Source organism: Mustela erminea, chromosome 13, assembly GCF_009829155.1.
Source record: "Mustela erminea isolate mMusErm1 chromosome 13, mMusErm1.Pri, whole genome shotgun sequence".
In the NCBI taxonomy this organism is placed as follows: Eukaryota; Metazoa; Chordata; class Mammalia; order Carnivora; family Mustelidae; genus Mustela; species Mustela erminea.
Window position 1 is genome coordinate 75,236,309 of NC_045626.1, and position 19,395 is coordinate 75,255,703.

The window sequence follows — 19,395 nt, forward strand, 5'->3', positions numbered from 1 at the left end:
GAGTTCTCAGTGAATTTTGTGTCTTTTATTGGAGGATTGTGGGCTGGCTCCCAATGAAAGAAGTATTTCGTATCGATTTGTAGGCTTCAGATTACAGTAGGCGCCCTAGAATAATATGGTAGTTAGTCGTCTGTTTTGTAGATGAAGAAACCAACAACCATAGGACAAAAATGATTTAATGGTTAAGTGACTTCCTACTCTATCTGGCTGTTCCCTTAAAAGCATTGTCAAAAGTATATGTTTTGTCACTGCCCAGGGTATAGGGTATTAAAAAGGGAAGACAGATTTTTCAGTGAAAGGTGGTTACTTTGTTTTTTTGACATTGCTCGTTTTGTCTGTGCCTACCCTTACGAAGATCTTCATAAAAATGTCTTTTTAAAAAACTCCCAAAGATCTGGGAATCCAGTAATTTTGTTTCCTGGTACAAGTATAGTGATAAGGAATTACTAAAATTTTATCCCAAGAGTAACTCCATCTGACTTAAGTGCGAGAAACAGACTTAGCAAGTTTGAACAGTCATACAGTGTGCTTTTCACCAGTTGTTGATAAGAGAAGTAGGTCATCGGTACAGAAAGAGTATTTCGAAACACATTCATCATTAACTTTTAAGTGAGATTGCTGGATCAGTCATGTCTGTAAAAGTTCTGCAGTTGATAGGAGAACTCTTGGGACTAATTTGGCTCTTTGATGAGAAGAGGTTCAGCTTCTGAGACTAGTCTCCTGTGGTACGCTTGAGGGAGATGGTATAGGCTCTGATTCCGATCTGCAGTGTTCTCTGGGCAGCGTTCTCTGCATGCCTCTCTGTCTCTGTGATGGAGGTTTCTTAGGCAATTCTTTTTTCAAAGCTCCAGGGATAGGGAGAGGTGGTTGTGTTTATGAAGATGCTGGTGATAAGCAGCAAATTGGGAAAATATGAGGGATAGTAAACATGTCATCCTTGCACATGACCGTAGGAAAAAAATCTGCTCTATTTTGGTAGTGCAGTAACAAAAATATACTTCTGTCGTTGAAGAGCTGGAGATGACCCCTAATACCTTAAAATCTCATGTTTTAGCACCTGTAAAATTTCTGTAATGTCATTATTTATTATATTTTAAGTGAGTTAGAGGTCCTATTAGGGCTCATTTAGTTGATAAAGGGTCTCTCTTTAATTCAAGTGCAAGAGTTAATTTGAAGATTTTTATTTTTTGTATTTAGGATCTTTATATGTTGCTATTTTGCTGTTCTTATGCTGATTTCATTTTTAAAGTTTTGGCTTTATTGAGGTATAGTTGACATGAGATTGTGAGATGTTTGAAGTGTACCTTGTGGTGATTTGATTTATGTTCTGTAGCTCATTTCACTTCTTGTCAGACCTCATTTTTAGCAGTCGTTTTCATAGCTTCCCATTCTACTCCAGATCATCAGTCAGTGAGTGTTTATGTCACCATCAGGGGTCCTTCGCTTCTTTCTCTAACAGCTTCATAAAATGACTACAGAATTGCAAAAGGTAAAAGTAGGAGTTCTTAGAAAGCTTTAGGAAGTATAAACCTGTTCACTATACCTTGCCTTTTAGAAATTGCCCTTGATATATAGATTTCTAGCTTTTTATGCGTGTCCTTTTGTGCATTTTTCTTAGACAAAAAAGTGCATAGTCCTCTGGCATTAAGCCTAAGGGTTTTCAGTTGGAAGTAAAGATTTGCTTCTTTTGGCCTATTTAAAGCTGTTTGTCTCTCAGTCTTTGAATGTTTACAGCCAGTTTCTATATTTTTATAAAATGTGAGCAAAATGCGATTTCATATTTAAAAATCGCACAAACAGGCCAAGTGGAACTGTGAACTGTTGAGGCAGTGCCGCCACAGAAGAGCCCTGAGTGGCATATTGGCTGACGTGGGAAAGCCAAATTGTATGTGTGATGGGGAGTTTATCATTGAAAAAGTATGAAACTTCAGGGGGCAGAAAGTTGAACTGCTCTGTATTTTGTGGTTCAGGGTCATTGTGTCTCTCTAGAAGTCTTTTATCTTTGGGCAAGTCACATAATGTTTCTGTGCCGAAAATGAAGGGCCTGGAATTGATGAGCTTTGGAACATTTTCCACTCCAGGCTTCTGTGAGGACTGAGCCTGGATGCTTCTTGGTGGATCTTGTGTTTTCTTATTGTTCTTTCCTGGAAAGGTTTAAAAACTAAAATGATAATGGGTCACTGAATTGAAACAAAGTACATTTGTAATTGATGCCTCCTTCTTGGTATTTTGCCTATTACCTGTATGAATAATGGTAATGGGAGGAAACTACTTGGAAGGCAGGAATGAGGGTGAATTTACCCCTTTGTTCTTACCATTCTTGATGTCATAATAAATTTGAACCAACATCAAGGCTGTTGCGTACTTGCAGTCCGTTGTCTTAAGTGGTCAGCTGTTTTTCTGGGGGGGGGAATGGTGGTTTTTTTTTCCCCCAGCACCTCAGTGTCGTCAGTGGAGTCCACATCTCTTTCAGCCATAGCTGCCGTGTATGAGTTCTGTTGTGTATCTGACTTTCTTTTGTGCTTTGTAGGAAATGTTGCATGTGGTCTTTTTCCTTCTTTTTTAAAACAACTTCTGTTCAAGTAGGTAAATTTTGGCATATTTTTTTCTTGGAATGTGTCATTTATGAATCTGTTAAGAATTGGCTGCAGTTAAAATGATTTGTTAGATGCATTCAGGTGTCACTGGTAGATTTTATTTAAGAAAATTCAAAACACCTCGGTCATCTCATATCCACAATTGGTGAATGTTGAATTTTTGTATTTAATCGGAGCATCTCCCATATTTGCTTTGCGTGTCTGCTCTTTTGTGAATGTCTGTTCTACATAGGCTTACATATTCCATTTCCAGCTCCCTAAAAGCAATTTTAACTATTTGTATTGCCATTTAAATAGCTGTTTTTAGGACATTTGTTTCCTCATCTGCGATCTTACTTGTCATTTTCTTTTAAATAATGCATTCGATCTCTCCCACATTGAAAAGTGCCTGCCATTAAAGCAACAACTTAGAGGGAACATGTTCTTTCCCTTTTGGGACATTCTGGAGTCTTCTGTGGTTGCTGCTGGCAAAGGAACACTCTGTGAGCACTGGGGTAATTGATGCTCTGGAAGAGTCTCAGCAAATGTGCTGGGCAGGATTTTGCTACTAGTAGGGGTTTTCCTGTATGTGTTCCTAGCAGGATGTGTTTCCTTTCATATGAACCATAGAAATACATCTGCTGGAATCTTTAAACAGATAACTTCTCAATAAACAGGAAAATGTCAAAATTGTGGTCATTTTTTTATGAGATGGATGGAAGTAGACAGAATAGAGAAAATATAGTAACATTACTCAGGTGTTTTGAGTGTATTTCATTTGGTACCATTACAGTATAAACACCCTGTCTTGTCTACATTTTTTCATCTAACACCCAACACATTTTATTTTTATTTATTTATTTATTATTTATTTGACAGACAGAAATCACAAGTAGGCAGAGAGGCAGGCAGAGAGAGAGGAAGGGAAGCAGGCTCGCCGCTGAGCAGAGATCCTGATGTGGCGCACGACCCCAGGACCCTGGGATCACGACCTGAGCTGAAGGCAGAGGCTTTAACCCACTGAGCCACCCAGGTGCCCCACCCAACACATTTCTTATATGGCCTATGAAAAAATTTTCTAGGTATAACTTGGCAGTACCTTAATTGAGACTTTACACTCCCCTAGAGGTTAAGGATTAATCACTGACTGTAAGATGGCAAGTTTTATTCTGAGTATGACTTTTTGCAAACTTTCCTCTGACACTTATAAAGTAAGTTTGGGACACCTGCTGGCTCAATACATACAGCATGCAACTCTTGATCTTAAGAGTTGTGAGTTCAAGCCCCATGTTGGGTATGGAGATTCCTTTTAAAAATAAAATCTTTAAAAGATAAAATAAGTCCCTAAGCCACAGAGATAGACTTCATTTTTAACAGCTTGTTCTTGGTTAAGATGATCACCCAACATGTAAAGAAAAATTTTTTTTGTTTCCTTAGATGAGCTGTTAAATATTGTGAATATCTGTAGTTAGCTTTTAGATATTTTTTTTTGAAGCAAAAACAGTATATTATCAACTCATTAGAAATCTTTGTGGAAATATAAATTTTGTGCAGCCATTATGGAAAGAAAATGGAATGTAAATTTGTGCAGCCACTATGGAGGGCCCTCAAAAAATTAAAATTACCTTATCCAGTGATTCCACTTCTAGGTGTTTATCCAAAAGAAATGAAATCACTTTCTTGAAAAGGTATATGTACCTTCATGTTTATTTTAGCCTTACTTGTAATAGCAAGAATTGGAAACAACCTGTGTCCTTGAACAGATAAATTGATAAAGATGTAGGTGTGTGTGTGTACATATATCACATCTCCTTTATCAATTCATCTGCTGAATATATGTCTATAAAATATACATATGTATGGGTATATATATGTATATATATATAATAGAATATTATTCAGTCATAAAAAGAAATTCTGCTGTCAGTGACAACATGGATGGATCTTGAGGGTATTATGCTAAGTGAAATGAGTCACAGAGAAAGACAAATACTGTATGATACCACTTACATGTTTTTTTTTAAAGATTTATTTTAGAGAGATTGTGCACATGGGGTAGGGGAGCAGAGGGAGAGAGTGAGTCTCAACCCGACTCCCTGCTGAGCACAGAGCCTGACATGGGGCTCTCTCTCATAACCCTGAGATCTTGACCTGTGTTGAGATCAAGAATCGGATCCCTGACTGACTGAGCCCTCAGATACCACCACTTAATGTGGGTTTTGAAAACAAAAACAAAGAAACAGAACCAGAACAGAACTCATAGAAACTGAACAGTGATTGCCAGAACTTCGGGGAGGGAGGAGGTGGATGAAATGGGTGAAGGTGATCAAAAGGTACAGACTTCCAGTTATAAGATAAGTCTTGGGGATATAAAGTGCAGCATGGCAACCACAGGAAAGATTTAAAAAATTTTTAAAAATAAATTCATTATGATAGTCACTGGCCAGTCAAGACCTAATAATCCTCTTTCTTGGCCTTCAGTATTACTTGGGGACTTGGGCAGTAGAGATGTGGGGTTCCAGGGGCCCTTGGGTGGTTTAGTTGGATAAGCATCTGCCTTCAATCCAGGTCATGATCCCAGGGTGCTGGGATTGAGTCCTGTGTGGGGCTCTCTGCTCAACAGAGAGTCTGCTTCTCCACCTACTGCTCCCCCTGCTTGTGATCTTCTCTCTCTCTCTCAAATAAATAAATCTTTAAAAGTAAAATAAAATAAAGTAGGTGTTTCAACTAAATTCTACAGAGAGCATTTCATAGTTGAGCCTCTGCTCTCAACATGTTCTCATATTGTCTTTCAAAGTCATCAGTTTTTATTAAAATGAAAACCATTTAGGATAATCCCGGTCTTGTTAGAAATGTAGGTAGAATGATAATTTTCATATTGTAAGGGCTTAGGTGAGGTTTGTAATTCCTACATTTTGTGGAAACTAGAAACCATGTCACATTTTCTCACGTCTAAAGTCAATTTATTTTGAAATTTTTAAACATTTCTTTGGGTTGCTTAATGAATGACTTATGCTACATCTTCTCCCTCTACTGCTGTTGATGATCCTACAATTGCAAAAAAAGAGTTTATACTTGAAAGACCTAATGAGCAGGCAACTTCTCCAAGGTTGAACTCTGACAAGAAATTTAAAATTATACCTAGTATTTCTTTGGACTTGGTGTCTGTTTTATTAGTTTAGGATTTTTTTTCTGTTTAATTTAATTGAAAATTTGATTAAAAAAATTTTTTTTTAAGATTTTATTTATTTGACAGAGAGAGATCACAAGTAGGCATAGAGGCAGGCAGAGAGAGAGAGAGAGGAAGAAGCAGGCTCCCCGCTGAGCAGAGAGCCCGATGCGGGACTCGACCCCAGGACCCTGAGATCATGACCCGAGCCGAAGGCAGTGGCTTAACCCACTGAGCCACCCAGGCACCCTGTCAGCTGAGATTCTGATAGGGATTGCATTAAATCTATTGATCAGTTGGGGGAGTGTTACTTTTTTTTTTTTCCTTTTAGTAGGCTCCATGCCTACTGTGGGGGCTTGAACTCATAATCCTTCGCTCTATCAACTGAGGCAGCCAGGCTTCCCGGGAGTATTGTTATGTTAATGTTAAGCCTTCTGACCCATCAACACTGGATTGGATGTCTTTCCATTTAATTGTGGTCTTCCTAATTTATTTCAGCAGTGTCTTGTAGTTTTTCACGTACTTCATAAGTATTTTATTCTTTCTGATACTGTTGTGCATGGACTTGTTTCCTTAATTTCATTTTCAGATTGCTAAGAGTGTATAAAAATACAATTGATTCTTATGTATTGATCTCTTATCCTGCAACCTTGCTGAACTTACTCAAATAGTTTTTTAGTAGATTTAGGATTTTCTGTATGTAAGATCATGTCATCTTTGTTCAGAGATAGTTTCATTTCTTCCTTTTCAATCTGAATGCCTTTATTTCTTTTTCTTTTCTTATTACCCTGGCTAGAACCTTTAGCACATCACTGCATAGAAATGGCAAAAGTAGACATCCTTGTCTGGTTTTCCATCTTGGAGAGAAGGCATCTTTCATCATTGAATATTGTGTTACCTCTGGGTTTTGTTTTGTTTTTTTGTTTTAATAAGTTTGAGGAAATTTCCTTATATTCCTACTTTGTTAAGTGTTTTTATCAGGAAAGTGTTGGATTTTGTCCAATGCTTTTTCTGTGTGAGATGATTGTACAATGTTTGTTTTTATTTGATTGGTATGTTACATTATTTGATTTTCAGATGTTGACCCTACCTTGCATTTCTAGGGCAAGTGCCACTTGGTCATGGTATATAATCCTTTTTATAGGTTGCTAGATTTGGTCTGCTGTATTTTGCTGTATTCTGCAGTATTTTGCTGAGGGTTTTGCATCTGTATTCATGAGACTTTTTTTTTTTTTTAAGGATTTTATTCATTTATTTGACAGAGAGCGATCACAAGTAGGCATAGAGACAGGCAGACAGAGAGGGGGAAGCAAGCTCCTTGCTGAGCAGAGAGCCTGATGCGGGCCTCAGTCCCAGGATCCTGGGATCATGATCTGAGCTGAAGGCAGAGGCTTAACCAACACTGAGCCACCCAGGTGCCCTGTATTCATGGGACATTGATGTAGTTTTCTTGTGATATCTTTCATTGATTTTGGTATTAGAGTAATACTGCCCTCACAAAATTAGTTTGGAGGTGTTCTGTTCTTTGGAGGAATATGTGAAGAATTGGTGTTAATTCTGTAAATATTTGATAGGCTTCAGTGATGAAACCATCTGGACCTAGGCTTTGTCAGGTGGTGCTTTTATTTTTTAAAAGATTTTATTTATTTATTTGACAGAGAGAGAGATCACAAGTAGAGAGAAAGGCAGGCAGAGAGAGAGGGAAGCAGGCTCCCTGCTGAGCAGAGAGCCTGATGTGGGACTTGAACCCAGGACCCTGAGATCATGACCCGAGCTGAAGGCAGCGGCTTAACCCACTGAGCCACCCAGGCGCCCCAGATGATGCTTTTAATTATTATAGGTATCAGTCCCTTCATTTTATAGAAGAGGAAACTGAAGCTCAGAAAGATTAAATAATTTGCTAATAAGTGGCAAAACTAGGATCTTAATCCGAATGACTTTATGTCAAGTTCTAGGATAGTAACAATAGCTGACATTTACTGCGTAGTTATGTGTCTCTAACCATACAAGGTGCTCTGACATATTAATCTCCTGCTACAATCCTCATACCAAGTGCTCATTTATTAATAACTTCAACTTCATATGTGTGGCACCCATTTTCAGATTGAGAATCTGACACTGACTTGCCCTGTTGAACCTTGGCCAGGAAGTAAATGATGGACCTGTGCCTCTCACTCAAAGGGCCGTCTGACTCTGGAGCCTGCCCTCTAATTGCTTTTCTCTGTAGTACTCAGCAAAAGCAGCTGTGCCACGTGTGGACAGCTGACCCCAGGTCAGGTTCGACCTTGATTGTAAATGGGCTCATACTGTCCCTCAAGTTCCACTTGGACAGATGTGGCTTCCGTCAGCATAGAGCTCTGGAAGTACTGCCTTTTCTCACTGACTCTGCTGTGTAGCTAACACTCTTCTCCATGGTTGGAGCAAAAGAACCTGTGTATCATTCTGACTCCTGTGGTTAGGATGAAAGTAAGTTGTCACCATGCGTAATACAGAAATGATTTCTAAAGGTATTTTAGTACAAATGTCAGCCAGCAGATTTGCATAATGTCTTTCACTGAGGACATTCGAAGCACTTTATATATTTATATTCATATTGTTGGTGAGATTAGATGGTGTCTAGCCTATTTGAGTAAAGAGGGAACGTTGCCTCTCTTTTTTAAGTTAAAGGCCCTCCTCAGGTGTCCATTCATATTTTCAATATGAATGGACACAAAAAGGTGACCTGATACCTTGTGCGGCTGGAGGGGCTGATTGAGTGGTGGAACTCAAAGAGGGAGATGAGGTCTCATCTGTACAGTGGGATGGGTAGTACCCAGACTTGTCAGCTGGTGTTCTGGGAGCCCAAGAACAAAGGCCGGGAACCTGCTGTACAGACCCAGGTTGTAGGTGGTGCTTGCTCATACCTGTGCTCACCTGTGCTTGCTGATGTTTTACCCAGGGCCTGCAGCCTGGCTTCTGCTGAGGCTGGCGTGGGGCAGTCCCCTTACTGTGCAGCACTGGAGGAGAGTATCTGAGTGTCTAGCTGCTCTTAATTTAGGCTTTCACTCAATTTTCTCTGCAGCCTGTTTTCCACATCCCTGTCTTCAGAGATAACACAGCTATTCCTGAGTGCTCTGGGATTTCACTGTGGGCTTGGGCAGGCATCCTTTTGTGAGCCTCTCCTTCTGAGGCCCTCAGCTGAATGGAGAACATTCACACTTCAGTCATTACATGTGCGTGATCGCTTTCTCTCTTCCCAGATTTTCTTGTCACATTTACTCTTCAGCCAGGCACCCCCACATTTGCTCTTTTGTAGGCTTCTTTCCAGTGTTCTTTGTCCTATCCTTGGTGTTACCTACTTTCCTTCCTTTACTGGCATTTTATTAGGATTTCAGGAAGGGGTGGAGATAAGTATATTTCTTCTGTAAATTACCTCTTCATGTCCTTTGTATAACTTTCTACTGGGATTTTTATGTTTTGAATCTGTAAAAACTTCATACATGAACAATAATAACTCTTTGAAATACGGTGCAATCCTTCCTTTCTTCTCTGTTAACTTACTCTTGAAACATTTGCTGGAAGGTACCGGTGGGGAGTTTAGCTTTTGCTAACTTGTGCAGATGGCTGGCTATATAGGGAAATGGATCCAGAGACCATCTGGCTGTACATTGACTTCTGTATGGATGTGATTTTCTTTTGGTTTTCACCAGCTCGTGGAAGCTGTCTTACCTATTCATACTTGAGAAATACTCATGCTGTTCCACAAATGACAGACTCTGGCCAAGTGGAAGCAAATCCTTTGCCATCTCCTCTACCAAATGCTCTAAATGTATGGTCCTGGTAGTCAGCTGGAAAGTTCTGGCAACAGCTGGGCTGAGGAACACGGGTGCTCAGCTGCCTGCCAAGCGTTTGTTGCCTCAGCCCAGCCACATGCCCTAGACTTGGAAAGAGGCCACTTTTGCACATGCCTTGGAAGGGTAGAAGGAGGCTCTGGCAAGTATAAATGATCTCTCTCTGCATTTAGCAGTGGGCCCAGAGCCATGAGGAAGAGAATCAGAGGGAAGGAATTAGCAGCAGCCCACCATGTGTCCCATTTGGCATGAGTAGACAGGTGTTAACCTTCCTCTGCATGGTGATCGGGGGTGCTGGTTTTCAGCTGAGTTGTCAGGTTTGACAGTGTTCCATTTCCTCTCATGTTTTCTCCTTCTATCCTAGCCAATATGAACAGAATGCCCTGCATATTAGCAGACAGGAAAATTATATTGGCTGCAGCCTAGGGAACCTGGATCAGGTGAGGCCTTGTGATCCCAACGCACGAAGCTTTTAGTGCACATGTCTCTGGGATACCTAGTGGAATGTGGAGTCTGAAGTGATCTATGAGGAAGCCCAGGAACACCAGCTTGGTGTCACTTCCCCTTTCCCAAGTCCCCTGGTTACTTGGGAAGTGGCTGTGGTGAATGATCAGCTCTGACATGAAAACCTGTCCATTTCCTCTCCCTGAGTTTTTCCTTTCCTTTGTCTGACTACTACTGCTATCATCATTCTGGAACTTTCTCAGGCTCGTTTACTGCCATAGTTCAGCCAGCACCTTGCTTATAGCTTCTTCCCATCTAATATGTCCTGTGCTACTGTTAGACCTTTTATCATTCTGAATAGCACTTTTATCACATTGCTTTCTGTTTAAACCTTTGCTGTTCTTTCCTAGGCTCTGGCTTTTGACCTCTCTGGCGCCTTGGTAAAATTCCTGTTAGCACTTAGGACCAGAAGTCCTGTTCTAAGGTGCTCTGATACTCTTCCTGTGTTGGAAGGCTTTTGAAGACAAGGATGGTTGCTTATGTTTCTTGAATTTGCCACTACACATAACTGGTCTTAGGGCACAGTCCTCAGTGAGAGAGCCGATGTCTGGGAAAAATGCTTAAAACTGAAAAATCACCTGGGCAGACTGAGGAAAAAGCCACAGTATCATAACTTTTGGGGGATTTGCATTAACTTCAGATTCACCAGATGACTTGGTTTTGGAGTTTCCTTAGCAATGAAAGGAAAAGGTTGGAGTGAATTATCTTCCAATTCCCACCCAACTCTGAAAGGCTAATTTTCCCTCATTCTTTGCCTTGATCTTTCTCCTGAAATTAAAACTGATGAGCTGTTTCTGGATCTTGAGTTAGGAATTTTTCATTTCTTTGTAATTCTTTCCCTGACGCATTTTGTTTTTTCTGAGTATGTGCTACTCAAGGAAATTTGGGTTTGCTATTTGGCTACTTTTTAAGAGAGCAGACAAAATGCCATATTCTGATTTTTTTTCTCCCTGTTTGGATTTTAATGTACTTTTTGCTCTTCCACAGACACAATGAGGCGAGTGGTACGACAGAGCAAGTTTCGGCATGTATTTGGACAAGCGGTAAAAAACGACCAGTGTTATGATGACATCCGGGTTTCTCGAGTGACCTGGGATAGTTCCTTTTGCGCTGTCAATCCCAGATTTGTTGCCATTATCATAGAAGCGAGTGGGGGAGGAGCGTTCCTTGTGCTCCCTTTGCACAAGGTAAGTAATCTGATTCTGAGGCACCCTCGGGTAATCTTGATTTATTTCATAATAGAGTGACGTGGAGGATTGATAGTTGACTAAGAATTGTGTGACTGTGGAGACCATTAGACTCTGATATAACTGAGGCTTATTCCACACACTTCACTAACCACATCAGTTTTTTTCTTAACAGAATCATCAAACAAAATGATGAACTCTGTTTTGGGTGTGCCTTCTCTGGATGAAGAGATTATTTTAACGATGCTGTGAGCATGGGCAGGCACAGGCATTTTATGATTTGATTAGTAATCATCCATTTTTTACAGAAGTTTTTTCAAAAAGTGCAATTTTTAAAAGAAGGAGAAATTTTTTTTTTTTTTTTAAGATTTTATTTATTTATTTGACACAGAGAGAGATCACAAGTAGGCAGAGCGACAGGCAGGGGGAGAGGGGGAAGCAGGCCCCCTCTCTGCTGAGCAGGGAGCCTGATGTAGGGCTCGATCCCAGGATCCTGGGACCATGACCCGAGCCAAAGGCAGCTGCTCAACCGGCTGAGCCACCCATTTGCTCCTAAAAGAAGCAGAAATTTTTTTTTTTTTTTTAAGATTTTATTTATTTGACAGACAGAGATCACAAGTAGGCAGAGAGGCAGGCAGAGAGAGAGGAGGAAGCAGGCTCCCTGCTGAGCAGAGAGCCCAATGCGGGGCTCGATCCCAGGACCCTGGGATCATGACCTGAGCCGAAGGCAGAGGCTTTAACCCACTGAGCCACCCAGGCGCCCCAAGAAGCAGAAATTTTTAAAAAAAGAGAGCACGTGTGCAAGTAGGGGGAAGAGCAGAGGAAGGGGGAGAGAGAGAAAATCTCAAGCAGACTCCACACCCAGTTCAGAGCCTGTTGCAGGAATTGATCTCACAACCCTGAGATCATAACCCGAGTCAAAATCAAGAGTCTGATGCTCAACTCACTGAGCCACCCACGTGCCCCTGAGCAGAAAATTTTAAGTTAGTTTTCCTCTTCTTCTCATCGTTTCTTTTCCTCCTTTCTTTTCCTTCTCCTCCTCCTCCTGTGAGGTCATGAGGATGGAGACTTTTTGGTGTTTTGAATGATAAATGGGATGAGACCTTAAGAAAATGTTACAAGCAATGGAGGTTTTAAGTCTGGACAAGACTGAGTTTCAGCATAGAATCTAAGCAGTGCAAGTAAGTGGTAGAAATAAAGGATCTTTACTGAAAGTTGTTATGTGTGACCTTTAGCCTTACTGGGCTTCCCAGTCTCCTGACTTTAATCCCTTCAGGGAGCCCTCTCCAATATGGGGGGAAAGATAGGAGATTTGTGAATTTCTGATTGTTCTTGAATATTGTAGAGGGCTCTCCGTACTTGCTTTAACAGGAAATCCCAGGACTGCAGATAAGTGGGGGGTTGGGAGGGTGGGCATGGAGAGAGCAAGCGAGCCTGCAAAGAGTTATTTTCTGGTTGGGTTCTAGGAGGAAAATAAGCTTGGTGACTCCTGAGTTCTAATGATAAGGGCTCAGGACTGGTGAGGATGCAGGTGTTGGGTCACATTACAGCTGTTTCTACTCTGCTGAGAACCTTGGGTCTCCATGAGTCTGAGCCATGTATATTAGGGGTAGTCATCATAATGGCCTGGGTGATTTGGAAAGTGGTTACAGTAAAGTGAATTTCTGTCAAAGTATTGTTTCCCATTCTATTTTGATGTTTTTTCCTAGGGAAAATTCTCACTAGGAAAACTTCTAATTCCTCTATACTCTACTTTCTCTCAGATCCTCATGACTGACTTATTTTAACATCTGATTTTTACTTTAGTGGCCAGAATGATGTGATATTATACAATAGGACCGTCTCACTACAGAAATAGTAGATGGATGCCTTTAGGGAACAGATTTGATTAGTGTTTCCATACGTACCTTCTTACTGACAGAGTTGTTTACATTTTATTTTACTTTTTATTTTTTTATTTTTAAGATTTTATTTATTTACTTGACAGACAGATCACAAGAAGGTAGAGAGGCAGGCGGAGAGAGAGGAGGAAGCAGGCTCCCTGCCAAGCGGAGAGCCCAATGTGGGACTCGATCCCATGACCCGGAGATCATGACCTGAGCCAAAGGCAGAGGCTTAACCCACTGAGCCACCAGGTGCCCTGTTGATTACATTTTAAAGGAGACTCTTTTCATTCAGTTGAAATTTTAATTTTCTACTCAGCTTTATTTTGTGGAGAAAATTAATGTTTAATGGCAAATAATGTATTACAGTATAACCACTGCTTACCTGATGTAGAGCGGGAGTTTGAATTCAACGTCAGCTGCATGTGGTGGGTCTGTGGTGCCCATCTGAGAGGCTACCTTAGCTGGTCAGCTGAGATCAGGCAGCGGAGCACCATGATGTATTTTGGAGTTTGAGTTTTTATTCTCCCTTTTTATAGAGTGAGAGATCTATTTAAGAATGACTAATTTATTTGCTTATTTAGCTTCCAAGAAATGGGACAAGCCAATTAAGCCCAAACTTTTAAACGGTTAATCTTCCTCTGAGTTCACAGTCTTTTTTTTTTTTTTTTTTTTTTTTTTTTTTAAAGATTTTATTTATTTATTTTACAGACAGAGATCACAAGTAGGCAGAGAGGCAGGCAGAGAGAGAGGAAGGGAAGCAGGCTCCCTGCTGAGCAGAGAGCCGGATGCGGGACTCGATCGCAGGACCCTGAGATCATGACCTGAGCTGAAGGCAACAGCTTAACCCACTGAGCCACCCAGGCGCCCCTGAGTTCACAGTCTTGAAGTTCCACATCCACATAAGGCTGTGTGGCGGTATCTTTGCTTTTACAAACCACGGGAAGCTTTGAGTTTCATTTATGTAATTTAAGGGAGACCTATATGCAGTTCCTAAGTAAACTGGTTTTTATGATTTGATTTTCACTTGCATTAGTATTTTGTTCTTTTACCAGTTGTATAGGAATTAAGGTAGAGTAAGTTGCTTTAAAAATTGCCATGTTTGGAAGAAGTGTTAGTTTTTGGAGGAGCCTCAAGAGTCGTTTTCCCAGACTTTAATACGTCTGTGTGGCTTTGCTCCTTAAATACTAATTTGTTTTGGTGGAGGTGACATGGGCATAAACTAAGCCCAGCCATCGGAAATAAGGCCAGTACTTGGTATTAATGACTTTTATAATTGATGGGTTCACAGGTACTATGTGGGATTTTGTGTATTACAGTGTCTGTATTTTAGCCCTGAGGGTCAGTGTGGCATAGAGGAAGAACACTGGCTTGGCTCAGTCACAGACTTGTCATAGGACGTGGATTTGTCACTCTTTCCTTGCTACAACTTCAGTCTTGGGACAACTTTGAAATAGTTTTATAATGAGGTGCTGCTTTTGTTTAAATCTAAAAACAACCAAATTCTTACATATAGTGTGAAGCGATACTTGAAATTAAGATCGCATGAAATGATGCTCTTGGGTATGTACTGGGCTCCAGTGTGTGTTGTCAGTGGTCTGGGATTCCTCTAAACATGAATTGTAGGAGATGGGCATGGTTTTTAATAACCACCTCAGAGACTTCTGTTAATGCCCCCAGCCCCTTTTTTTTGTGGTTATAAGCAGGCAGGTGAGTTTTGGTGGTGCTTTTTGGGCTCTCTGTTCATATTAATACCGAATATGCATGTACTGATCTTAAGACGTATTGTGACTCTTCCACAAAGGTTCCTATTTAAAAACATGGCCTTCCATGAATTTCTCCTCAAAGCTGGTTAGTGTCGGCAGCAAATAGGGCTTCTTATTGCTAATTCCTGAGGTTTGTGGTTAGTTTCTGGGAAAATTGTGATCTCTGCGGACTTAAGTGCGAAGAGTAGTAGGGATAAATACATTAAAACACATACATAGCAAGAGACAAGCTTAGGAATGGATGTGTGTTTATTTTAAGTGTATGGTTTATGAGGTTTTTGTTAAGGTTTTATTAGGGAAAGTGGGATTGTAGGAGGTCCCTGCTAGAGGACTACAGAAGGTACTCACCCCTGAGGTGGGGTGGTGTAGATTAGCACACGTGGTGCAGGATCTCTTTCGCAATGCTCTCATCAAGCTATGGCATGCCATGCTGTCATGACTTTCAAGGTGTGGCTTTATACATTTTCTTATTATTTGGTCTTTCAGAGGATGAATAATAGCAGTCTTGCAGAACAGAAGTTTGCTTTGTGGTTTTGGCTGTGAGGGTTTTCCCCCCCACGATACGCAAGCTGCCTTGTATCAAGAGCATACAGGTTTCAGCTCCCTGTGCGCTGTACCGTATGGGCATGAACAAGCCTCTCCTGTGTGGAGTAGCTGCACTGGTGATGTGGGATAAGGCGTTCCCATCCCTGTCGTGAACCCTGGTGGCTCATACACACCAGTGTTTGTGGGAAGGTGCATGTGTGTGCGCGTGTGCACATACACACTAAAGCTTCAAATCACAGCGAACGTGTAAATCCTAACTTAAAACAAGGGTGGGGGGAATTAATTAGAATTCTGTGCTCTTGATCTCTTAACAGTCCTTAGGTGGAGGGTACAAATCGGAGGGCTCCCATCTTCCCTACTTGCTTTCTCCCTTCCTCCCTTGACAATTCTTACTTTGGGCTATTGGAACTATGGCTGACTTTATCCTCTCAGTAACTGCCTTTGAGGTAGCTCTGCGCTGGGCTCGGGAGGGCTGGTTGTGGCCAGTCCTCTGTCGCCCTTTTGGTTAACTATCCCCTCTCCTTCTAGCTTCTCTGGTATGGCTGTGCAGTACCTTCTTGCACATAGTTACTTTTCTCCCATTTGTTTTTGGAACCGAGTGTAGGAATATTTGTGACGTGGCTTTATTTATGTCTGTGAGCTATCTTTCCAATTCATCTGGTAGTCTTTCTCAGCTAGGGTTTTGTGAAAGAATTCAGTCCCACGGAAAATCATTTCAGTAAATATTTTCTTAATTCTCTTCAAGGATGGGGCATGCTATGCCTTCTAGATGCATGGGAGAGAAATTAATTCAGTACATATATATTTGCTGCCTTAGAGCATTAGGACTTAATTTTCTCATAGAACCTGGGCTGCCAAGGGCTGCTTTAGAGTGTTACTCTGTCATATTTATTGAAGAAATCTTGATTCATTTCAGTCAGAATTCTAAGTACCTCTTCTGACTGTTCAGTATCCAACTCAAGATGTTATTTCTGATTCACTGAGTCAGTGAAAATCATCCTTTGGCTTCCCTTGGCTGCTTATCCATGCTGCTGGTACCACGTCCTGCATCATTCCATTGTACTGTAATATTTTTGTAGCCACTTAACAGATAAGGGGAGAATGATTACAGTTACATTCTCTTGATCTTTTGACATTCACTTGGATGGAAGATGCAAACCAGATGACTGTTTGTGTGCTAGACCTCCAGGATGGCCTCCAGAGATTCTCACCTCCTTCTGTTCATGCTGTAGTGTGGTTTCCTCCTGCATTAAACAGGGCTGAACTCTGTAACCACTGGGATATGGTGGAATTAATGGCGTGTGACTTCTGAGACTAGGAACTGGAAGCATGCTGGCTTCCACTTTGTCTCTCTGGGATGCAGCCTGCTTTGAGGAGACCTGAGCAGTTCTGTGGAGAGGTCCATGGGACCTTCCACTGATCGTCTGCGTTGCTTGACCAACCCTATGAGTGAGCTGTCTTGAAAGTTGGATCCTATGGCCCCGGCTGACACATGACTCATGAGAACCCTGAGCTAGAACCACCCAGATAAGGTACTTCTGAACTCCTGACCCCCAAACTATGAGACAATAAATGTTTACTGTCTTAAGCAGCTAAGCTTTAGGGTAAATTATTAAGCAGCGATTTGATAACTAATTCATGTATTCTCAGAATATAGCGCTGGACTCATGATGTTAGGTCACACAATGCACGAATAAATGAGTTACTTACAGTCACCTTAAAAGCCTTCTGGGAGTTTTAGGCACTCTTTTTTTTTTTTTTTTTTAAGATTTTATTTATTTATTTGACAGAGAACACAAGTAAGCAGAGAGGCAGGCAGAGAGAGAGAGAGAGAGAAGCAGGCTCTGCACTGAGCAGAGAGCCCAATGCGAGGCTCGATCCCAGGGTCCTGGCATCATGACCTGGGCCGAAGGCAGAGGCCTTAACCTGCTGAGCCACCCAGGCACCCCAGTTTTAGGCACTCTTTGCATGTATCTTAAACTTTCTATACAGAAAATAAATATATACAGACACATTCTTAAATAAATCTTAAATGAATAATTGAGAGGTTCTATACAGTAGCAAGAGGTTCTGTACAGTAGCAGTCTTGTCTTATGGCAAGATTTGGTTATCCTGTGTTCCATGATACTATCCTATAACCTAAAAAGATTGTGTTAATAAGGTCATAGTCACTGTCCTGTGTATAACTTCAAATTATGTTATTTGTTTTTGGGAAAAAGTCTGGAATGTTAATGCTGATGGTGAGACTGACAGTGGTTTTTATTTTCTACTTTAATCATTACCTGTTCTTTCTTCAAAATGTTTTGCAATGAATTTATTACATGTAAAGGTTATTTTTAAAAAATTGTCAGTAATATTATCAGAGCATGTGTAAAGAGCTAATTGTTCTTTAAGCCTTAATGAATTCTAAAACAGTACTTCAAAAAAATCACATTCGTTCGTTCACATACTCATTCCTTAGATATTTGAGGACCTCCTTTGTGCCGAGACCTGTGTTGGGCTCTTGGTCTTAAAAAGCTTTGGTAACAGTTGACTTTGATCTCTTTGATGGGGAGCTTTGTGTGTACATGAAGTTCTCTGACACAGTGATGAGGGATGAGTTCCAACTGAGGCTCTTAAGTCAAGGAAGACGTCACAGAAAAAGTTCTGCTGGAATTCAGGCTTCTGCACGTAGGAACTGGGGATGAAACAGAAGAGCTCGGCTGATTTGCTAAACTGATGAATTTGAAGAGGTGCTCAGTTCCCAGCAGGACAGAGAATGAAGTGGGAGCCACATACCTTCTTCAGATTCCAAGATTTCTGGGTGTAGAGATGGGCGTTCAGTGAAACTGGTGAAATGGAATGTTCGACTGGAGGGATTAAGAGGAGGTGAAGGATCGCTTTTTGGTAGAAAAACCATTTCTTTTGTCCTTTTTGTCCCATCACTTCCAGTGTAAATAGTGCAAAATTAGTGTTTTCCTCCATCATTAAATGGAGAAGAACCAGAAAATAAGCAGCACTCTCCATTTTAGGATATTGTCATAACTGGATCCACATAGCATCTTTCTTATGTCTTCTTTAGGAAAAGGCAACATCGACTTCATGTCATCTTCATATGAATATGACTCCAAAATGACCTCAGAATGTGCTTGGAGTGTCCCCTTCCTAAATGGTCTTAGTTGTTGCATGAGTAGGGTTGCTGTCGCACCTGTGTTCTGCAGGTGTCAGGATTAAAGCTCAGACTGAGTGCGGGCTCAGAGCTCCAGGGTCTTTGTGGATTAGATTCTGGGCCTCTTGGTCTGTATTTGATTTGTACATGTGTATTTTTGAATAACATTTTCCCTACTGAGTGTGAAAGGTTTTTTTTGGGTGGGGGATGTATAGAAACTGTGGTCTAATTGATACTTAATATTTTGCATTCCTTCTTTTTCTGCCATTAGAATGCTTAATAACAAAAACACTAGCTTGTCAGGGCTTTGGTTCTGTCAGCTCTGAGAATTATCTTAAGGTCTGGAAAGTACTGGACCTGTTCCCTGCCTCAAGGAGACAGCCACAGTGAGGAAATCGCTGCACTTCACATTATGGAGCGCTTCCTTTAAGCGCCAGGCACCGTGCTGATAAGTGCCTTCTTTCATGCACTAGTTCAAAAGGAATGGCAGTCTCCCGATGGCGCTTTTCTCAGTGAACCCCCCCCCCCCGCCCCCGTCACTGCCGGCACCTGCTGGATTTGCATTGGCTGCATCTCCCCCTTACTGCACACTGCTGACACGCGGTTTTCATTCCCACAAAAAGCAGTGCTCCAGTTTGGACAAGGGTAGCGATGCCAGTAGCCCTTTGTACAGATGTGGGTGTTTGGCACATGGTCGCTTTGGTGTGACGGGCAGGGAATTTTATTCAGTGCCAGCGTCCTGATGTGTCACGGGATGCCCATTCACTGCCTCCTGAAATAGACGCT

General features: G+C 41.2%; 1 protein-coding gene across 1 annotated transcript in view; it reads left to right on the forward strand.

The window, feature by feature from the left end:
* Window positions 1–19,395, forward strand: part of CORO1C (coronin 1C) — a 73,647-nt gene that overhangs the window by 15,259 nt on the left and 38,993 nt on the right. The window contains exon 2 of the mRNA XM_032309607.1: window positions 11,067–11,266. Coding sequence (XP_032165498.1) covers window positions 11,072–11,266 — 195 coding nt within the window. The 5' untranslated portion in view covers window positions 11,067–11,071. The remainder of the gene's footprint in view (window positions 1–11,066; window positions 11,267–19,395) is intronic.